This window comes from Symphodus melops (assembly GCF_947650265.1).
Source record: "Symphodus melops genome assembly, chromosome: 6".
Classification (NCBI taxonomy): domain Eukaryota; kingdom Metazoa; phylum Chordata; class Actinopteri; order Labriformes; family Labridae; genus Symphodus; species Symphodus melops.
Genome location: NC_136696.1, coordinates 24,976,973 through 24,998,958, shown reverse-complemented (window position 1 = coordinate 24,998,958; position 21,986 = coordinate 24,976,973). Strand labels below are relative to the sequence as shown.

The window sequence follows — 21,986 nt, the reverse complement described above, 5'->3', positions numbered from 1 at the left end:
AACATTTCGGTACTTCTAGGGTGCAGAGACCGTTGACTTATCCCGTCACATCTAAAAGCCAAACTGTTCATCCATCTTCCTGCTCCACCCAGGGATCCCAAATATAGTGTTGTTTTTACTCGGTTACACTTCTTCTTCGCCGAGGCCAAATCCTTCAATAAAATAAGGATTTGCAAAAATAGTAGGAGCCCTTTGTCATACCCCACTGACGCTCAGGTGCCAAATATTTACGCATGACGCACTGTTATTTTACAGCCTTATACAAACCATCACTAAAGCCCAACTAATAGCTCAGGAATGGTCTGAAAAAAAGGAGGGCAAAAAAAAAACCCTACTCACTGGTTCTCCCAAACCAGCACCTAAAGGTGATGTGTCCATTTCAATTGGATTATCTATCGTGGTCTTTTTGAAGTCTCATGGGGAAATCTGTACCACTGTCACACGGCATTTCCTCAAACTTTGATCTGCTCCGGGTGTATCTGGAGGTCCGGAGATCCTGACCAGATGAGATTAATGGGCAAATTGGATTTTTGTCCCATGATCCCCGTGGAAGAAAACCATAAAACAACAAGGAGATTTGTTGGAGCGCTCTGTGTGCTCTTCTCAGCCCATTGAACACGACTTTGTTGTTGCAGCAGCAGCAGAACTTATATTAACTCTGTAATATAAAGCCAGTGTAATTGGAAGTCATAAGTCCACCGCCTTACTAAATCGCATCAAGGCTGCTCACTTCACGGTATGTGGTGGAAATGAATGGTGCTCTCTGACAATATTACTATCATCAGTCTGGTCAGAGGCTGGAGGGACCAAACGTATTGTGCTGAGTTTCTATAACGATAAAACATTCACTGAGTTATCAAAGCTGGACTCACTTATAGGTAGAATATATGTCGGCCTATTTATTTTCAAACTTTCTAGCTCATGTAGGCATCTTGTGATTTGTGGATTTTGGCGCCCCCTGTGGACAAATTGGATATTTTTCTGATCTTGTCCTGAAAAGTTGTATGGGGAGAATTGACTATATCATAACAGCTCATCCATTATAGATGGTAAATGTAAAAAGGGTTACATTAGCATGCCATACGTGGCCTCGCCTGACTCCTAGATCATGGCAGGCATTCAAAATTAAAATATCTTAACAGATACAGAACCTGAATTTAAAACTCATTCATTTAAGACTCACTCAGATTCAGCAGCTAGCTTAGCTTAGCATGGCGACTGGAAGCTTTGGAAAAAGCTGGTCTTTCTCTGAAGTTTAAACATGCACCTACACAAATCTCCTAAGTTGACTAATTGACATGTTGTTGGCTTGATTAATACATACCTCCACCTAAAGGTAATGATTGCCTGTTGCTTGGAAACGGTGACAACAAAACTCCAGACAGCCATTACCTCAGAAATAGCTCCAGCAAATATTTCCAAGTATGACATGTTGTTTTTACATTTCTGTTTGAATATGGATACAACAATAAGATGAGTCAAAGCTTCAGGTGATGGATGGCTGATATCCCACCCCCTCTTTTTATCTATTGACTGTTAGAGGTTTGCTCTCTAATCACATCACACATTCATCTTTGCATACAATGTGCAGTCATGAGGGTTGATATCAAGCGTCTTTCTTCAATATGGAACAAAAAGGTTAATAAGAGTCCAAATGTACTTCTTGGAAAAAGTTCAATAAGTTTACAAGAACTTCAAACAGAAAAATTGACATTTAATTTCACTCTTCTTTTTGTACTATGAACAAAATCGTACCTCAAAATAAGCTTCACTAACTACTTAAAATATGCTCAACTAAAATTCAGAACTGCGGGTTGAAGACACGTTTGAGTGAAGTAAAAGAAAGTGTTACAGCCGCAAAACTAGAAAGAACCTGTCTTGTCTTTTTAAACATGTTATTCCACCTATAAAACAATTTATCACTTAAAGTCATGAAAAACACACTGACACAACCCTCCTGCTGTTCAGCAGACATTGCTGTACATCTTCAGGTTAACCTTCACCAATGGCTTTGTAGAGGAACAGGAGGAAGGAGGCTCCGAGCGCGCTCAGTGCCACTCTGGTGAGGGACAGCATCCTCCAGTTGCTATGGGAACCATCCTGAGGAATCTGATGACAATCTTCAGTCTCCTCCATCTGAGGAGGGAGGTGAAATTCACATGAGAAACACAAACACACACATACATACAGTAGTGCAGACACAAACACATTCTGCACCTCCTGCAGCAGGAAGTCTAAGGGTCTCAGATGAGTCATTTAAACCTAATCCAATCTGGATTATGGCAGTGTACTGGTCAGACCATTTCAAAGCAGCTGATCCCCGGCAGGGTGGGAAATATCAGCTCAGTTACTACTGGATGTGAATCAAACATACACTGGCTCATTTCAAGGATGAGGGAACGTCTTGTTCCACCACAGCATGACTCGCACAACCTGAGTCACCTAAACTTCCTGGGCCAGATTCTCTAAGATCCATCAGCCAAGAGGAGAGTCACAGAGGAACAACTCGGTCCATAAACTCTGAAGTTGCAGAGGGACACAGTGTTGACCTGAACCCCTGTCATGTGAGGAAGTTTGACGACTAGTTCTGGTTCAAAATGACTCGGGTAAAGTGCGCTTTGGCAAGGAACACAGACTTCCTGAACTCCTGACATCAGTAAGGAGGGAATTCTTTTAATAAGTGCCGGGAAAACTGAAAGAGTTGAATGCAATGTGGATGACAAATCAAAACATCATTTCTTTCTTTCCTTGCAATCACCGGCTTCTGTCCTCAAGCAGTAAATACATTTCACATCCTTACTTTGCTGAAATGTTATTTACATGCTCTGGAAAGAAAAGAGGAAAAAACGATGGGTCTTCTTTTTTATCCATTTAATTATTATATTTGGAGGTCCAGGGAACAAAGAACTAGTTAGTTAACATGGATGTAAGCAATGATGGTTTAAAAATTTTTATGAATTCATACAACTTAACAAAGTAGAACAGATTAACAGGGAAAACTAATTAATGTAATGTATGTATAACTTTTGATTGTGTCTGGGATACTCCACAGAGGAACTATTGGATGTTATGGTTAACATGTCTGCAAAAGTTCCTTATTTACACGTCAGGCAGACATGGAGCAGCAGTGTCAGTCCATCGCAGCCATGCTTCTGTCCCCCTTTACCTCCTCAAGAGAATCTCGAGAAATGCTCCAATTTACTCAACAGTGAGATGCTAACCGTGTGCGTCTGTTGGGAGCGAGGTGATGTTGTACACTATGTGTATCCGAGCTTGTTTGTTCATATCAGCTTCATGCTGCTGCTGGAAACATGTTTGATGAGTGTGCATCGACTAAAGCTTAAAGAGGTGCAGAGTAGGTGATCATTTTACCGTGGAGTCTGTGCAGCTTTAAACATAATGATCGACTCCAAATCAAATATCCAACAGTTTTGCCACATTCCCCTCTTTACAGTTAACTTTTTTTACATCCAATCCTCAGAGTAAAAAAAAGGACTCAGTGAACACCCAAAGCTGTGATAAAAGTCAAAATGTTTGTTGAAAGTCAGTGTTTCGTTTTTTTTCTTTCATATAACTTCTGGTTAACCAGATATCGAACACCAAGTCAACACTAGATGGCAGTGATGAGGAGTATGCTCATTTACACCCGTTTCTGGATTATTTCATGTTTTTTTTATTATTTGTTTATTTAGCTTACTGCAATAAAATAAATAATAAAGTAGTACCAAAATCCATCAAAGGGTGGGTGAGCAATTAGCCCGTGAAGGGAGGCCTGCAGCAGAGACAGTGATTCTCTAAAGGGACGAGCACACATTTTGAGCATGTACATATGTAATGGTTTGTGTTGGCCTGTTCCTCCTCAGGCTGGGAGCCAGCAGGTCCAAATGGACTCTATTGGCCATCAGATTCTTGTCTGACACAACTGAGGTACGCCACACCACACTCTCCAGCCAACCTAACATTATCAGCACATGCTGTATACTACAGAAATATCTACATTTACACGCACACCTCCGTGTGCTGCTAACACACCTCCTTTTCGCCCCTTAAACTCGCTCAACCCACCCTCGCCTTCCCATCAGCTCCCTCAACCCTCCGCCTCATCGTCTGCGTGCTGACAGGTCCATGTCACAGCGGTGCTGACTTATGGGCTGTGAGGATTCTGCCCTGTCAGGAGCGACTCTCTCCTCTTGGAATACAAACACACCCACACACGCAGAGTCAGGTGCACACATGCAAGCACTCCCGCACATACCTGTTGGAGCTCGCCAGGATTCATATACACTTACATCTAACACACACACACACACACACACACACACACACACACACACACACACACACACACACACACACACACACACACACACACACACACACACACACACACACACTGTAATCCTCAAGAGTAAGAGAAAAGCTCTAAAAATAACAGTCAACAGTTTAGGACAGGAATTTAGATTGACTTGCATGAAGATGAGAAGACGAGCCTGAGGTCATCAGTCAATGGAGTCACCGATTTAACAGTGTAACAGTCAATGTTGACAGATGCAATAACTAATAATTACTGACTGTTTTGTTGGATGTTTCTGTGGACACTGATAACAGACATTAGCGTTCACTTATAGAACATCATGCATTAGTATGCATGATGTTCTCACAGCTGGTTCATAACAAAAACCTAAGGCCAGAAAAAAACATAGTTCATGCAAAAGAAGTCTGCAGTGAAGAGTTGTGTTTGGTGGGTTTTGTAGAAGACTAACATGAAATCTAATCACACAAAACGAAGTGTAATAATTTTAGTTTTAAGAAACATGTGGGGCAATTAAGTAAATCAAATATCAACAGTTAATTCTGAGTAAAAGTAAAAGACTGAATTTACTTCCCTCTCTACCTTGGCGACTGAGGTGGGATACACTGAGCACCTCATGTTCCTCCAGGCCACATGTAATGTCTCCCCATTTTCTGATGTGGTTGGAGCTTTTTTTGTAGTTGCAGTTATTTATTTGATAAAAGATATTTCCATGCATCTGCTTGGAAACTAAAACGTGTCACATATTTGCACAGTAATGCATGTACTTAATTTGTGTGCTGGTGGGTTTATTTACCTGGCATAACAGGTTGCGGAGGCAGGTGACTTCCTTCTGCAGGTCTTTAGTTTGGACTAGCAACTGGCTGCAGACTGCCTGGGCATCCTTTTGTGGATCCAGAGAGAAAACCAGCTGCATGGAGGACCAGAAAGACAGAAACCACATTCTACAGTACTTCAGAAAGCGAGTTCACCCACTCTTACAATGATTTCACCACACCACATACATTTTTCTTTTGGGGAATGTACGTCCACCATAGCGTCAACCCTTGACTGGTAGCTCAAAAGAACGACACCCTTAAAGACGACGTGTACCTGAGAGGCATGGCGGGGGAAACGGGTGACAACGTCCTGAACTGTCTCAGTTAGGTAGCAGCACTGCTGCCTCACACTAATCAGGAAGTTATGCAGCTCCTCACTCCTGCAACACATGGACAACAAATCAAACAGGTCTGACTGCAACATAGAAACAAAACAAATAGAAATAGAGATATAGTCATCAACCACTTCATTTGATGCTCCTAATGTCATATCAACATATCTAGCAGCTCAATGATTATATTGGTCACTTGATACTGAAATATTGCTAAAACACGAAGAAGGTGCTAAATATGATGCATGTTTTAGCTTTTTTCCTCTTTTAGTATCTGCTGTTCTGGATGTTTTATGTCACTGTTGATTTAGCACGGACGGTTTGCACAAAACAAGTAATCAACAGGTGTAAGCCTCTGACAATTTGAGACAATATTGAACCAAACCATTAAATTATTAGTTTCAACACTCTGATCATTTTTAAATGCCAAAACAATTCAGTGTGAAGTGATTTTTAAATGAATAGGCTGGGGTTAGGGGCTAACCCTAACCCGAGCCTATACATGCATACAGATAATGCAGTTGGAGCTTAAAGCAGAGGTCGAGGGGATTAACTTTTTTAAGGGTATGTCCAAAAGAAAAAAAAAAAAACAAGGCTGCGCTGACTGAAGATACCCAGCAAAGACAGGCAGACAGATTGATAGTTTGGAGCACACTTTGAGCTAATGTTCTGAATGCAAACTCGACAGAAGACTGAGCAGGTGGTCAAGCCTTCTCCCCACCTCCTCCCCACGCTAACCCGTGCTGTCATCCCTCCCCAAAAACATCCACATGAAATGATTAGTTATTTATATTCATCAACCTCTCAGTCCCTATCTTCCCATCCACCAGTCCTGTGGGATATTGATAGCTCTTATCTTAATGGTACATTTCCCCCTAGTTAGAGGGCCAGGCAGCCAGCCGTCCCAGCCCTCCTCACACTCTGTCAGAGGGGAGAATAAACACTGTCAGTCAGCCGGTGCTGCACCTTCACCTCCCTTCCCCGAGCTGTTAGTTTATCTAGGGAGCGGAGAGTGATGATGGGCCCCGAGTGGGAAAATTGGAGCAGATGATCATAGATGCAAAGGACCAAATTCTACGTGGGATTGCTGAAAGAGGATTCATGTGTACTTCTTGTTTATGCAGTAAAAGTAAATGAGGCCTTCCTGCCTCTTTTCTGCACTATTGAGACATTTCAATGGTCAAATAAGGAAGGAGGGGTGGCGCCGATAGCGCAGCGGCAGCGCGCGCACCATGTTGCGAGGCTTTGCTCCTCGCGCGGGCGGCCCGGGTTCGCGTCCGGCCTGTGGCCACTTTCCCGCATGTCTCTCCCCACTCTCTCCCTGTTTCCGACTCTATCCACTGTCCTATCAATAAAGGCAAAAAGGCCAAAAAAAAAAAAAAAATAAAAAATTTAAGGAAGGAGAGGAGTCCAGCTAATGCAGATTTTAATGCCAAGTTAAACAATCAGCAGACAAGTCCATTTGTTGCTTGATATTGAATCACTTCTGTCTTCTCCAGAGGGGCCAGTTGCTGGTTGAGAGGTGTCACTCTCCCGGGGTTTTGACAGGACAGGAGTATTTTGTGGCACTGGGATAAAACAGGGTGGATTATCTATTATCTATTATTATGGATTATCTATTTGTGTGTCATTCTAAAGACAAGCGTGCAGTGACCAATCAGTGTTACACTCTTAAATACATTCTTTTATTGTGATACCAGTGGTTGAAAACTTTCAACGGTACCACAACAATATTTTGAATAAGAAGTTTTGCACCATGAAATGATGGTAGATTGCAGCACATTTACAAAACCATCATCTGTTTTCTGCCCATTATACCAAACTGCTCATCCAGCAGGTGTAGCCAGCGAGTCCAGTGCTGGCAAGGATTCATGCAGTGATGGGCTGCGGTTCAGTGGCTCTGTGTGGCCCCTGCTGCTGGCGCTCCTCTGCTCACTGCAGCCTCGTATCGCATCTCAGTTTACAAATCATTACAGCTCCGCTTAAACTCGCAGGACACGGCTCAGGGCTCAGCTGCATTTATGAGGGAAGGAGGATGAGGATCTACGACAGTGAGATGCTCATGGGGCTGATGGATGACTTCCAGTGTAGGAGGACAGATAGACCATTATGAGTAGATGGAGGAAGGCTGGATGTGGGGGAGGGTTTGAAGGTGCTGTATGAACGGCTGACAACTGTTTAATTTCTTGGGAATACATTGAATTTTGTTTTTTTACTTCATGCATGTTCGTAAAAGTCTTTTTTCAAGCTGATGAGACTTTTTAAGCAGACTGGAAAAGTATTCTACGAGGTCTAAAACACCTTTATTCTTTTGAAAGAAAACATTGGTTAAATTGGTCTTCAATCATGTACTCTTAAACAGCTCTACAGATTACAGTTAAGTCAAAATGCATGAAAGTGTTGCCTACCCACTGTCTGCAGCTCCCAGCTGGCTGATGGTGTCAAGGTCCACTTTGTCCAGGTGCATCTGCTGCGAAGCATTTAGCACCTTCTCCTGGTCTGCTGGGTCTGTGATACCAATCTGAAGTATGAAAAACATCAAGTCTTTCTCCTTTGTTGAAATATTCCCCGTGTAATGATGATGTGTAACACACGTGCTGTATTCCTCAGCTGCTTGTTACAGGAACACTTTACAGATATCTCCTGCTGCATCGAGTTTAAAGTTAACTAAAGGCATTCCTACATCAAATGGAACTATCTGTATGCAGAGGAATCATTTCCTTTGTTTTTATTTCCCTTTGTGTTTCCAGATAAGCCTTACTATTACCCAGTGTGACAACTTGTAAAAGGATGATGGACGGCAAATTTCTCCTCTGAACATTAATTACCACCACTCTGTTTCAGCTGTGGAGCGTTTGTCCATCTATCCGAGGTCAGAGTCTGTAACATCACTGTAGTATAGACCCAAAATTAACAGCTTTGCTCTGATTTAAATACAATTTACAGTTTGAAAGAAACCAAAATCACTCCAGAGTGATGATTTAGTTCTTTTCATAAGTAGGTCTCTGTCTGTTATATCTCATTTCTACTCTAAGTGGGGCATCAGTAGCTACCCCCTTCTCTTTCTGGGTCAGCCTAATGGATGGTGGTGTGATAAAGAGCTGACAGACACACAGATGTTAAACTAATCCACTACCTTCCCAAGGTCCTCCTTCTCCATGGTCAACAGGTAGCTCCAGGTGATGTCATTTTCCTGTGCAAGTGTGAAAAACAGAGTACAACTTTGAAACGATCACCCTGCATCCACCGCATCAAAACTTCTGCAGCTGCTCCTGACCCCACGCCCTGAAACAGATGTACCTGCATGAGGCTTTGCCATGCAAATGACAACAATCTATCTGCACTCATCGAACCCAGTTTTCATTAATCACATAGAGCCAAAAACTTGAGCTGACCCTCGGTTTAATTTGGACAAAGCTAATCCAGCACACTACGTCCATTATGAAGCTCCAAGTAAAATATGTAAACTACTCCTCTCATGACATGTCCTTCTGTGAATAATGCAGCTGGAGCCGACACATTAAGGATCACAGTATTTCACCCGTAGACCGAGTACTGTACTGTACTGTGTGTAACAGAATGTTATCTCTGATAAATATCTTGACATCAGCGAGATAAAGAACTCAATCAAACATGTTTGCATTAAATCCAGCATGCAATCAGTACTTACAGCCATGATGTCAATGAGGTAGCCGAGATCGAGGCCATGCAGGAGGAGCTCAAGTTCATCAAGCTTGGTAACACTGAAGAAGGCACAGAGTTCACCTTGACTCTAAGGAACTTTAAACTATACAACTATGTCACTGTATGAATACAATGTGTTCAAAGCAGTGTAGTAAACTGCACAAATGTATTAACAAGCTGTTCAATAGATGAAATCAGTAGCTTTTTGTAGGTCTTTGGTGGTCATCTAAAAGCTCTTACCACACTGTGAAAGTATCCTCAGTAAAATACAAGAAAAGGTCTGAGTTTATACCGAAATTCCCTCAGTTTGAAGTCGTACTTAAAAGCAGAAATTGTTTGTTTATTTTTAACATAACATCTTGACTAAAACTAAGAACTAAAACGTAATGATTTTGTTGTATCTGATAGGAGAGAACAACAGCTAAAATGTTTACAGGCTGTTCATTCCCAGTACCAGACATGCTCAGGAACAATGTTTCTGGCTGACGATAATCGTCAAACCATGCCTGAAAAGACAAAACACTCACAGGAAAAGTTTATTTTTGTTTATGTCTGGTCGAGCAATGCTTCAACAACACCTGCTGCACAGGCACTGGTGCAGAGAAAGTCCAACAGGGGGCAACAAGCACACAGGCTGCAGTGTCTGGTGAGAGGCTGCTCGGACAAAAGAAGTAAGGAGTTCAGCAGATATGGATTCAAACTCCTCCTCACCACGCTTCCACATCAAATGTTTAAACAAAAAATATATTTATGCAGAGAAGTTCTCGTAGCAAAATAATCTGAAACTTTTTTTTTTTTAAGTATGATGCAATGTTATAAAGTAATTTACATGTACAACAATGCCGCTAGGTTAAGTACAGTAATTACTGTTCCTGCATCTGCACCTAATGCAAGTTCAATCTGAAAGCCTTCAAAAAGTCTCATTACCCCAAAACTACCTTTAATGGAAATAAAGAAGAAGGGCAGCACAGCTGTTTCTCTCAGTGCCAGGGCTCAATGTAGCACAGCTTGCTGAAGTAAGTCAACTAGGGGAGCACATTTCACTTATTTTTTTTTATCACTCTGCTCTCATTAAGTTAAGTGTATTATAAAGGGATTTAAGCTGCATCAACTAAAAGTAAAGTTCTTAAATTGTAGAGAAAAGAACAACATTTAAAGTAGCAGTGTAGGATAGTGAAGATCATCATAAACCCCCCCTGAAGTCGTTGAGTCACAGTTTGTCTCACCTTTCCTTGGACGGTGGAGGTTCAGAGTTCGTCTTAAAGAACTTGGAGAGAGTCTCCTCCATGGAGCTGAAGGCCTGGACAGTAGAGACGTGGGATGCAGAGGCAAGAATCCTGCCTATCTGAATTAGCAAACAAGAGTGTGATTAAAGCAGTTTCTTCTCAAAGGACATGTTTATATCTGATTTATGGTTTATATCCGTACATATTTATAATTTAACAAGAAACTCAAATACAGGAAACTCACAGATTTTTCATTTTACTGAAAAAATAAGTGATGAAAACTTGCAGATGTTCTGTCTAACATACATCTACAAAAACAAAACAACCTTCAGGTACCTGTGCTCGTTGTAAGTCCTTCGCCAGGTCTGCAGGGCTCTTGCCAGTTTTGGTTCTTAATGTTTTGTCAGCTCCAAGCTGCAGGAGCTTTAGCACTACCTCCTCTCTGCCATGCTGCACTGCTAATGACAAAGCCTGACAGGAAATAGAAGTATCCGTTAGAAGTCAGATGTTTAAAGATTACCAACATGACTTTTTTCCAACACAACTTTTTTTTAAGCTAAAGTGTTTACGACCCACCGTGAATCCACGGTGATCCTGGTAATTGATGTTTGCCCCATGGGAGACCAGCAGGTTGATGATCTTGCTGTAACCGTCCCTGGCTGCAAGCATCAAGCAGGTCATGTCAGACCTAAAAAAAAGAGTTAAAAGTCAAAGAAGAATGACCAGGGCAATGAAGGGATGAAGACAAAAGACACGAAAACAGAAGGAGATGATTCTAAGACCCAAGAAATAAGGAGCACCTTTAACAAAGAAATGAATGGTGAAATGAGAACAATAGGAGTAGATGTAGGTAATCATCGTTTTAACAGGATTGATGACAAGGACACTGAGAAGCCACCAGGGGGCAGAGGATACTAAACTATAGATAGCGACTGTATTTACACTGACACTCCTAGTCTAGGGTGTGATAGGCCTCAATACAAAGGAACTCAGCTTACATTGAAACAAGTCTAAGTCCTGCTTAAGACGGAAAAAAAAAACGTTATGTCTAATCCCAGCGGAGGGCTTGATGTGCTGCACTCCACTGAGTACCTGTCAAGTGATTGAAGAGTTCATCTGAGAGGACACTGATGGACAGACACAAATGTTAACTGCGTCCTGTTTGATGGAAGACCTGGCTTAAACAACTTTGACCTTTCTGAGTAATACTCAGTCCTCTGTTGCCTTGGTGTGTTTGCTTCTATTTGAACAAGCCCCGTACATAAATAACCTCTGCTACAGTTCTTCTGAAGCTTATCAACTCTAACTCAAATACAGACAGTGGGAAAAGTACATCGATCAAGACAGGGTGGGAAAGTCCAGGGGAGGAAGAGAAGGCATGGATCAAGACAGATCATAATTCATGTGTAATTAAAGAGGTAGGAACACTAAACACAGCGTGGCTGTTATCGCTCACAATAGTTGTTTTCACACTCCTGCACTCCTAAAAATATGTAGATCATTTGTGGAGGACTGCTTCAGATATCCTCCTGACCTGGCTGTTCATATTTGCTCCTCGCAGATGGAAACGTTAATTCAAAAAAAGACGAGCAAAGAAGCTATAATGAGAGCTTCTGCCTTTATATCAATGCTACGTGCAGTTGAACGGAATCACTCTATCAACATAAGAGCAGAGAACAACATGCTGGTGAACAGAGAGCATAACGCAGCCATTAAACTGCGTGCACAGAGATCGCAGAGGTCACGTGCTGACACTCAATGAGCCGTTCAGCGATCACAGGACATAGACGTCACTCCCGCTCCTATTGGCTCGACGTGAATTATCTGGAGAATATTTTGTTGTGTTCTCACATCAGCCCACACTCGGACTTGCTGCGGAGAAAATACCAGGGGTCCGTGTGGCACGTCTGAAGTGCGTTCTGAATACAATTAAGGCGGTACCCACAGCTCTGACACACAATCCTTTCACAAATTCCCAGAAATAAAAAAGTTAATGTTCTATGTGAACTCAAACAAACCGATGCCTCTGACGTGCGTTGTGTGACAATTTATTTACTCACATTCCTGCATTCACCTGTAAATCAATTCCCCTTTCCCGAGAGCACTCCATCATCATTCATTTCTGCCTCATGTCCTGATCTTCTGTATTTTCCCAAGGGCCCTTTTGATGTGAGACAGGGTGACTCACATACTGTTTCAGTCTGCATTGACTGTGTGTGTGTGTGTGTGTGTGTGTGTGTGTGTGTGTGTCCTTGGCAGAGGTTCTCCGCTGACAGTTGATCGATATGCAGACAACTCCGTGTAAACATTGTTCCAGGTGTCATGATAGCAAGAATAACTTCTAGAGGAACGTGGCTCACAAAAAAACACAACAATCACAAAACAGCTGAAACCAATTTCCTCGAAATTATTTGAAAAAAAGAAAATCACAATGATTATATTCAAATGTGGAGCTCAGCACAGTCTCCATCTTGCACGTTGATGCTCTCAGAAACACTGAAAGTCGAACTATTAACAAGGCAGTGAGTCTGTTGAGATGTTTCTATTCTCCAAGACCAAGCCGACATCAGAATCAGGTCTTTGAGTAGTTTAAATACAAACCACTGACGTGTGGACAGTCTTCACTATTTGCATTTTGCCGGCCGAACAAACACATTAGGACTTGGGATTTAAAGTGTTGTTCTTCTTTTCCTTCAGGTTTTGACATTATAACTGGACAGAGGAAACACCACTAAGTACACTGTACTAGTATATTCTGCTGGTCCGCTCATGCCAGCTAAATATAATATATATAATTTATAAGTTCACATTGTTTTCCTGGCTTCCTCGTGTTTCGTCAGTGATTCTAGTGAGATCATCTTGTTAATTCCTACTACAACATGGGTGTCATAGTTATGGACAGAGATAGACTAGATTAATCCCAGAGGGGGGAATTCTAGTGTGCACTCAGGAGCTTTGGGTTAACAGGACGTCAGTAACGTCAGTAATACTTGGGAAGTGAATTAGCCACGAGTCATTCAGCAACAAGACCAGGCCATAACAGGAGACCCTCCAATTCCTTAGCAAGTCTCTACAGACTGAGCTTCTACTGGCCCAAATTGAGTCAGATTGATGTTTTAAACCAACAGCTGCATTAGGAAAACAGTGAAACAGCTTATAATAGAAAAGACAAAACCGTTCTATAAACTCTATAGATGAATATTAAATGAGGCTTTGCTGACACTCCAAAGCAAAATGTAATAGGAGTCTACACTGACCTAATTTTACTGCTAAGTCTGGAAAGATCAGGCAGAGAAGGGTGTCATGAGTAACGTAACATCTGAGAGACACATGGAGGAGTGCAGTGCTTTCACTTGTAAGTCATGGGAGTTTGTAGCCCAATTCTGCAGTTTTAAATGCAACGTTGCATTTTGACATTATGTAAGTGCAGCCTGGAGAAGCATGTCTCAGCCTCAACGCAACTTCAATCCAGATCAGCACAGTGAAGGGGAAAAAAATGGACACATGGAGGCAATGGACCCCACATGATGTTGTTCTTTTAGAGGACTTTGAGAGATGACAGACGATTCTTGTTTACACTCTGATGGAAGGACAAGCAGCTGGTGTTAATCATTGGTTTGATACTCAGACGTAAGAGGTAATGAGGAGGAGGTTTTCGGCATGCACACACATAGCTCTTGATTTTAAGGGCTCTTGCCCCTCCTCTTTACAACCTCCTCTCATCAACTTCCTGCTGCACCTTGTTACCTTGCGTTGAATATTTTGTCTGGGTAGGAAACAATCAACTACCTGACGAAACAGCGCGAGCATGTGTTTCATCAGAGGGTCTGTGTCGTGCGTGCAATGGCATAGTGGCAGTGATGGAGTGGCAGGGGATTAGCGATAGCTAAACAAGAAAGCCACTGGGGGCTGAATCGCCTCTTTGACACAACAAAAATCCACACATGTTAACACTAAAATGGCTTCAAGAATGTCCTTCCATCATTTTTTCCATGAGATGGAATTTTTCCAATTCCTTACCAGGACAGGAAACCACATTTTATTTCCACTGACTGATAAATCCCAAACTTTCCCGTTAAAGGCACCAATTTATGTAGTGACACTAAATTCAAAAAATGTCTTCGTGATGTCACCTGTCAAGTTACCCGTCAACATAGCTGCTTTGTGTTTCTGTATCATCACTCTTTTCATTTCAAAGAACACAAATTCCTTCCATTGTTACAAACATATTCATGCGCACAGAGACTTCTTTTTTATTTTTGTTGAGTCTACTCTAAAAACTATTCTGAGATTGATATTCTGAATTGTCTCTGGGAGGGATGTGTGTGATCAAACACTTTCAACATTGTCACCTTTACTCGTCGGCACCAGAATTACCAGTCAGTTAAACAAATCAATTCAGGCCCCCAGTGACAGGTCAACTGTTGTATACAAGCAGCTGCTCGCCAGTCCTGCGGGGACTGAAATTCTGGTAAATTGCTTCTGCCATACAACCAAATTGCTCTCGCACCTGGTTACCTTGAACAGTGGAGAGATGGCATCTCATAGCACGGAGAAGTTCGGCCGCATTTCGATTCAGGAAATGAAGATGAAATTGCACGTTGGCTGTGGGACTTTCACTGGTTTATCGACCAGACCAATGTACACAAGCATGTAGGAGAACCGAACTGGTAGAGCTATAACTGCTAGTGTTAACTCAAGCACTGCTAACATGCTAACTCGGCAAACCATTTGGCATTGTTACCCGCAGACTATGATGCCCTGTTTATGCATGTTACTTGAATTGTGCTACATTCTTTTAAACTTCAGACTCACAGACAAGTATGAATTTCAACTTGCATTCGATCACCTTTTAAATGAGTTGCAATGAACATCTCTCATCTCTGGTTTGAGTAACTGGCTTTCTCTTCTGGTGTGATTATGTTTGAACTTGTGTTTATTTAAGTGATATAAAGCTTACCTTTAGGAGCTCGTATGGTTTAGCTGGACAGAGTTGCTGTTGCTGTATAACTGATATTGTCAAAGTTCATTTGGAATCAAACATGTTTCTGTCACATTATGAGCTGAACAAAGATACCATTAATGACACTTGTTTTATAAGTTGTCAGGGTCACACACAAAAAAGTAGAATTTTGCTGCATGATGGATAATTTAGTGAAACTTTCTCAACTGCTATGACTCTTGGATGACTGAGCATATTGGCTTTAAATGACGTGAAATCGTCCAGCTTTTTTTTTTTTTCCCGGTTGATGAAAGCTTCTTACTATGTGTTGAAATGTAATGTCTGAAAGCTTCTGCAACTACTGGTGTATGTACCTCATGAAATTAGATTTTTAATTTCAACAAAATAAGCTTGGTTCTTTAATCTGGGCTACTTCTGACCTAGAAGTGACTACAAGCTCCTACAACCCCCTGCCCCCTTACACGCTGTGTTTGTTTGTCTGTCTGTCTGATACCCGTCCGTACATGCACATGCCATAACAGGACATTCCAAACAAAACACACAAATATACACACAGTGTATGGAGCTCTGTGGTGCATAATGCTACCACATGGCAGCCAAACATAACGAGAACCATCAAAGGAAATCTGATCCTCCACCATGTTTTTTTCCTCACGTGTTCAAGTCACGTCTGGAGTGTTTTTATTTGAACTGCATCAATAGGGGTGTCACAGTGCGTAATGTGCTGCAAAATCGTATAAACATTTTGACCTGAAACACATCTTTACCCTCCCATGATCCCCCTCACCTGTTGACCAGGTTGGGATCAGCATTTCTGGACAGAAGAAGCTCCACACAGAGAGCAACTTTGTCCTCACTGGCAGACGCTGTGCAGCTGGCCATGAGCACGGTCCAATGATCTGCAGATAATGAAACAGATTACAAGAGCACTGAGACAATTTTAAACTCCATTAAATTCTTAAAAATTCAACATGGCAGCTCACTTGAAATTGTGGTTGTGAAAACGTTTGCAACACATCTAAGTTTTTGGTTCCGTTTGTGATGCATGCAAAATCTGCAAGACCTTTTCGATCCGACAGTTCAGCTACTGTTAGTCTTCGACGATCGTCCAGTAAATCATGAGTCCTGTCTTCAGTGTACAAATATGTCTCTTAGTTACTGTACTTATTTCTTGCATAAACATTTTGTCTTTTGTTTTGTCCTCTCGCAATGAAGGTGTTACATCAAGCTGTAACGAGAAAATACAAAAATCATAAACGCTGTGATGTCGATTTATATACTGTATCTGCTATCAGGAAATGTGGCAACCTTTATGGCATCGAGAGGCTTCAGAGGACTAGTCTTATCTTACCCTGATAAGAGCAGTTTGAGACTCAGGTCCTGTTCTGGGCACGACGTGTGTGCATCACTGTATATGTCTGAGTGTATGTGTGCATGCATTCCCTGTGTGCCTTTACATCTGTACGTGGGTTTCTGTGTGTCAGTGCTGGTTTATGTTTGGCTCTATATCTCTGTGTTTACATTCTGTGTTTGGGTATAAACCAGACTGCTGGTTTACGTCCTGAGAGCCCTGGAGTAAATAAATCTGAGGCTTGAGTATTGGTGAGAGGGTATGATAGCAGCATGTTGACCAATATCAATCACACGTGCGTTTCTCTGCTCGGCCTGGTTGCTTTGACAAACGCCACCAAGACGTGACCACACGTCATCCTTCAGTATAATGGTTTCCTTCACCTGCCTCAAGCAGTAGAGGCCGGGACCATGTGAAATCAGTCCCACACACAGTTTAACTCCACATTCTTGACCTTGAATTAATTCACATCAGATAATAAGAGCAGAGGCAGAGTGCTGGTTCTTGATATCGGCCAGAGGATGTCTAAGGGCTACAGAGGGATTTTTAATGGAACTCCAGGACAAATAAACAGGAATCTCTGTATTTCTAAACTTGGGCTCACTCACTTCAGATTTTGAGGTAATGTCTTACACATCCAAAATGTTGTAAAATTGTCACAAATTCTTAGGAACAAAACCCCTTCATATTTTTCTAACACAACAACAGTCACTCCAAATATTTTCTACGTGACTTTAAAAAATCAAATAGAGTTATACCCATATATGTTTGAAACCTTCTTTCTGGTTTTTCCTCCAAAAACCAAACGTTAAAGTATTTATTTTCATTCTTTAATGATTTGGTTCGTCAGTGTCCTTCCCCTCTCAGGAAAAAGAACAATCCAGATAGTTTGATTAGGCAACGTTTTTTCAATGCAACCGTCCAGGCTTGGATGTCAAACAGCCATACCTAATCCTGCTGGCGGTCCCTGTTGTGTTGGTGTCGAGTATTCCTTTCCTGTGGCACCTTTTTTCAATTTCCTCACCTTCTACAGCCAAAGACCACGGGACCCATCTGGCCTATTCACCAGTACGCTTCATCTGACATTACTTAATGGAGATGACGCCAAAGAGGAACTCTTGCAGAAACACACTGCTGATCCTTTGAGTTGTTTTTAGTTCATGCACACAGTGCACTCGTCTCAAACCCAGAGAAATGAAAGGCATGTGTTGGATCAAGGTCAGTCTGGGTAAAATAAGCAGAGAGGAGGAACTCCTGTACACATTTTAAAATGAAAATCCTGTTAGAAGAAAAAAAATCCCCTACAATTGGAAAAAATTACTTTAGTAATCCCAAACCTTTACAGCAAAATTTTAAATATCAAAAGGACCTCAAATATTATGAGTCAGTGTGAGACAAGGTATATGTGTTTTTAATATTTTGTGTCATGACATGCCTTGACTTGTGTCAGACACAAATCTGACAAAAGCGTTAAAGTGACACTGAAGCAACTGTCTCTCCACTTCACATCTTTATTTGTATGCTTTGAAACGTTATCTGCAGAAAATCATAATCTTCTGACTAAAAGTCATTTTTATGTCAAGGACAGGGATAGGGATGTAACGATTCCCTCAACTCATGATACGATACAATTCTCTCACAATTTATTTCAAGAGAATCTGGAGGTGATTGGAGCTTCTGCTGTTGATTAAATGCTGTATCATGTTGGTTTGTGCTATTTCTTAAGTTCTGTCTTGCTGTAATATTTGCAACACAGTTTTTGTCTTTTATTTTCTATCTTGGCAAGCCAAAATGATTCCACTGTCATGATTACATCTGCTTATTACAATCAGCCGCCTCTGCTCTACAGCTGCTGACGCTTCACGATATTACTGCGATTCATTTTTCAGAGAACCGATTTGAACCTTGACGCCTTTGAATCGATTTTTAACTGCCTCACAACTAATCTTTACAACCCTGGTCTAGAACGTTAACCGAAGAGGAGCACTAGCTCTGCTGAATAAAACAAATAAACACTTGACATCGCAGTAACTAAAGACAGGAGACATAGACCTACTGAGAACTATTCATTATCCCATTAATATTTATAGACTCGTACCTCTACCATCCACTCACCTTTAAACATACGATTAATGTACGTAGCAATGGGATAAAGATCAGCGCAAAAGAAGTATGGTAAAGTCAGGTCTAAAATGATTCATTACTGCAGTCTGTGTACTGTTTTACCTTACAGTGATATACAGTTCTTTTTCCTGTCAGCTGACAGTGTGGACTTGACATATACAGCCTGTTCATTAGACTGATTTATAGATTTACTGTATTGTCCCAAGATAAGTATCCCTTACAACAAATGAGTATTCCTAAAGTATCATAAGAATAACCTTGACTGCTATAATTTAAAAACTGTTGAGTCAATAGCAGAGATTCAAACTCTCACCATGATAACTTCTTTCAGGAGCTGATACATTTTTGCACCATGTAGGTTTAGAGAGAATGAGGTCTTGTTAAACATTTTAACCAACCCACATTCTGTACATAGATAAATGAAACATGTGCTTCTGACCTTTGCTTTTCCCGTTGGCACTGGCCCCTCTGTCCAGGAGCAGTTTGGCCATCTCAAAATGAGCCACATAGACAGCACACATCAGAGGAGTCCATTCAAGGCCAAGTCTGGTCTCCACGTCCATGCCTGTCCACACCGAGGGAATCAGAACAAGCAATAAAACAATAATAGGGAAGGCTAATCTGATATATTTTAGCATTTTTTAAAATCACACACTTCTTGAAATGTCCCCTTTATTTGTTCAGTCCGATTGGCTTACATAATCATTTCTATTTACAGATTCTACGTCAAAACAAATTGGTATCCCGAGGTCGGGATTTTTTGCAGGGGAAGTGTTCTGGTTTCCGTTTGTCGTACATTTGTGGTCCTCACTATATCGACATGTTAGGAATCAGCAAGCTTTGTTATGTGCAGGAATAAAAACTGAAAACACACCAGCATGGGATTTCCTTGACTGCCCATCAGAAATGATCGATCCATTTTAAAAGTATTTCAAAAGAGGACGGACCTGACAAAGCTGGACTTTAATGAATTATTTCTTCTTCTTTTTTTCAACTGTACAATGATGTTATTTTGGCAAACTTGATTACTGTTAATTGCAAGTAATTTAATTTTCTGGGTCATACTGGTGAAACAACCTTTGCCACGTGGAAAAGGAAGTATTAGCTGCAAGTCATTTCACCCTAAGCGCTGGCTTCACCAGAATTGCGGAGAAAAATCACATCCGTTCCCAGGGATTTGTACCATCTATCAGAAAACAATGATTGCAAGTGTGTTTACAGATTATTACATACAGTCCTAATCATAAGACAAAGGACCCTACTGTATGTGAGACTGTTTCAAAGTGTTATCTGAACACTCTCTCTTTTTAAGACTTGCAAATCAAGGCATCAACAGCCTTAATTATTGTGAGCTATTCTGTTACTGATGATGTTTGTATTCTGTTGTTGGACAGGCTGTTTGGGTTCTTTTACTGTTGGCGTTTTGTTGTTGGTTGGGTGTGTCATCCGTGGGTTGCTCTGTTGTTGTGGTGTTTTGTTGCTGTTGGTTTCTTATGCTTTCATAAGAATTTAGGCATCATGCTCCTTCGTATGTCAAAGCACTTTATAAAACCCTTCTATTTCAAAAAAGCGACATCCAAAGAATGTTATTATTATAATTATTTAAGCCTATTGTAGCCTATATGAAGTAGTGACAGTGAAGTTGCTTGATAGAGGACCTGAAATGATTAGAAAATAACCTCTTAGCAGCAGTGCTGTCAAATATGTGTCATGGTCGCTGGACACTTGTGTCTAGTAGTAAAAAACAATATTTTAAAATGTTTTAGATAGCACTTATGAACATATCTGTCTCTAGAAATGGTCCTTGTGATATGCTCTTTTATCCATGAATAGCTATCAAGCCTGAGCCTGACTTTGTTATACCAAGCATTAAGAACACAAGTTCAATCCCGCACAGTCAAGACATGAAGTACTTTTACAGAACATTATAAGATGAAGAGAATACTTGCCACTGTCCAGCAGCTTTTCAGCAGTGGCTATGTCTCCACTGCTGATGGCTCTTTTAAACACTGACACATTATCTCCTGCTTCTGGTACAACAGCATCCACATCCTGCGGAAATGGGAAAGGGCTGGATTGAACTCACTAAATTGCAATCAATGATTGAACCACATTGGGGTTTTTTTATAGAATGGATAATTTCTTTTTTCATGTTATACTTCTTCTCTACTATACCTTATTGTTTATCATTTATAAGGATCCCCATTAGCCTTTGCACATGGCCCACTTACTATTTCTGGTGGTACAGACTAGACTAGAGCAACATTTAAAAAAGACTTTGAAGGTGTTTTTTTAATGGATACACCTCTAGGGCTAACATTTTAATTTCTCTGACTACGTATTGTCATTGTCATGTTAAGATATTAACTAATTATGTAGGAGACCAAAAGACATTTATTAACCCGATAAAAGTCACTTGAATGACGGATATTCTGCTACTTAGTTAAAATCGAAATGGCGGCATTGTCCTCTATTCACCCAGATAGGGCTAATTTATATGACTTTGATTTCTTTATATAAATTAAACTCTGTGACTTAATTCTTCTAGCCCGGTGGTGAAAGGCGTTTGGCTCCTTTATTGTTATCTATATTTGCTAAACAAGCAAATAAGCACAGTGCTAGCTTGTAAACAGTTGTACACTAGCTTAAAGGAAGCTAGCTCCAAGTTCGTAAACTAACGCGCAGCCCTAAGCTAAGCGTAAGCTAACCCTGCGCTGAAGGCTTTGATTAAAACACTTTGTAAAAAATATGAAAGACTTTTTTTCATAGTGACCTTATTGTGAAAGGATTGTTTATCCAAACTGGAGCCGATGTCCCACTCGTCGTTGCTGACGTCGCTTTCGTCTCCGGCTGGAAACGCATTGTCAACGAAGCTGCCCATGATTCGATGTAGCCTTTAGCCTGTGTTACCATGGAAATGGGGAGCATGGCAACCAAAAGTGTCGTAGATGCTCGCGCTGCAACCTGTCGGGGGGGCGGAGTTTTGAGAGCATGGATATACGTTTGAGAGCCTGTCAGGTAGGATTGACTGAACACGTCTCTCGTCCTATGTCCTATGTACGTCCTATGTCCTATGTACGTCCTATGTCCTTTGTACGCCCTATGTCCAACGGTATGTCCTCTCGTCCTATGTCCTACTGTCCTCGTTGGTTAATGTATTTAACTAAATCGTCTGA

The 21,986-nt window shown here is 41.2% G+C and overlaps 2 protein-coding genes across 3 annotated transcripts in view; one reads left to right on the top strand and one right to left on the bottom strand.

The window, feature by feature from the left end:
- Positions 1 to 1,485: 1,485 nt before the first annotated feature.
- asz1 (ankyrin repeat, SAM and basic leucine zipper domain containing 1) lies at positions 1,486 to 21,777 on the bottom strand. Its single transcript, XM_079345931.1, has 13 exons — positions 21,584 to 21,777; positions 20,760 to 20,862; positions 19,250 to 19,375; positions 16,123 to 16,234; positions 10,949 to 11,060; positions 10,709 to 10,843; positions 10,373 to 10,491; positions 9,133 to 9,205; positions 8,599 to 8,655; positions 7,871 to 7,983; positions 5,405 to 5,510; positions 5,109 to 5,222; positions 1,486 to 2,136 (listed from the first exon to the last, which is right to left on the bottom strand). The coding sequence occupies exons 1-13, from the start codon at positions 21,689 to 21,691 to the stop codon at positions 1,993 to 1,995; spliced, it is 1,422 nt and encodes a 473-aa protein (XP_079202057.1). The 5' UTR covers positions 21,692 to 21,777; the 3' UTR covers positions 1,486 to 1,992.
- Positions 21,745 to 21,986, top strand: part of cftr (CF transmembrane conductance regulator) — a 38,288-nt gene continuing 38,046 nt past the window's right edge. The window contains exon 1 of one of the 2 annotated variants that reach the window (XM_079345913.1): positions 21,745 to 21,828. The gene's annotated coding sequence lies outside the window, so the exon portion shown is untranslated. The remainder of the gene's footprint in view (positions 21,829 to 21,986) is intronic. The other variant, XM_079345911.1, reaches the window with a different exon arrangement.

Excerpts from the sequence above, each read along its gene's own strand:
- asz1 (XM_079345931.1), bottom strand. The coding sequence starts at position 21,691 with ATGGGCAGCTTCGTTGACAATGCGTTTCCAGCCGGAGACGAAAGCGAC. Across the intron at positions 10,492-10,708 it reads AGGACTTACAACGAGCACAG|ATAGGCAGGATTCTTGCCTC; the intron begins GTACCTGAAGGT and ends TTGCTAATTCAG. Across the intron at positions 9,206-10,372 it reads CCTCCACCGTCCAAGGAAAG|TGTTACCAAGCTTGATGAAC; the intron begins GTGAGACAAACT and ends TGCCTTCTTCAG.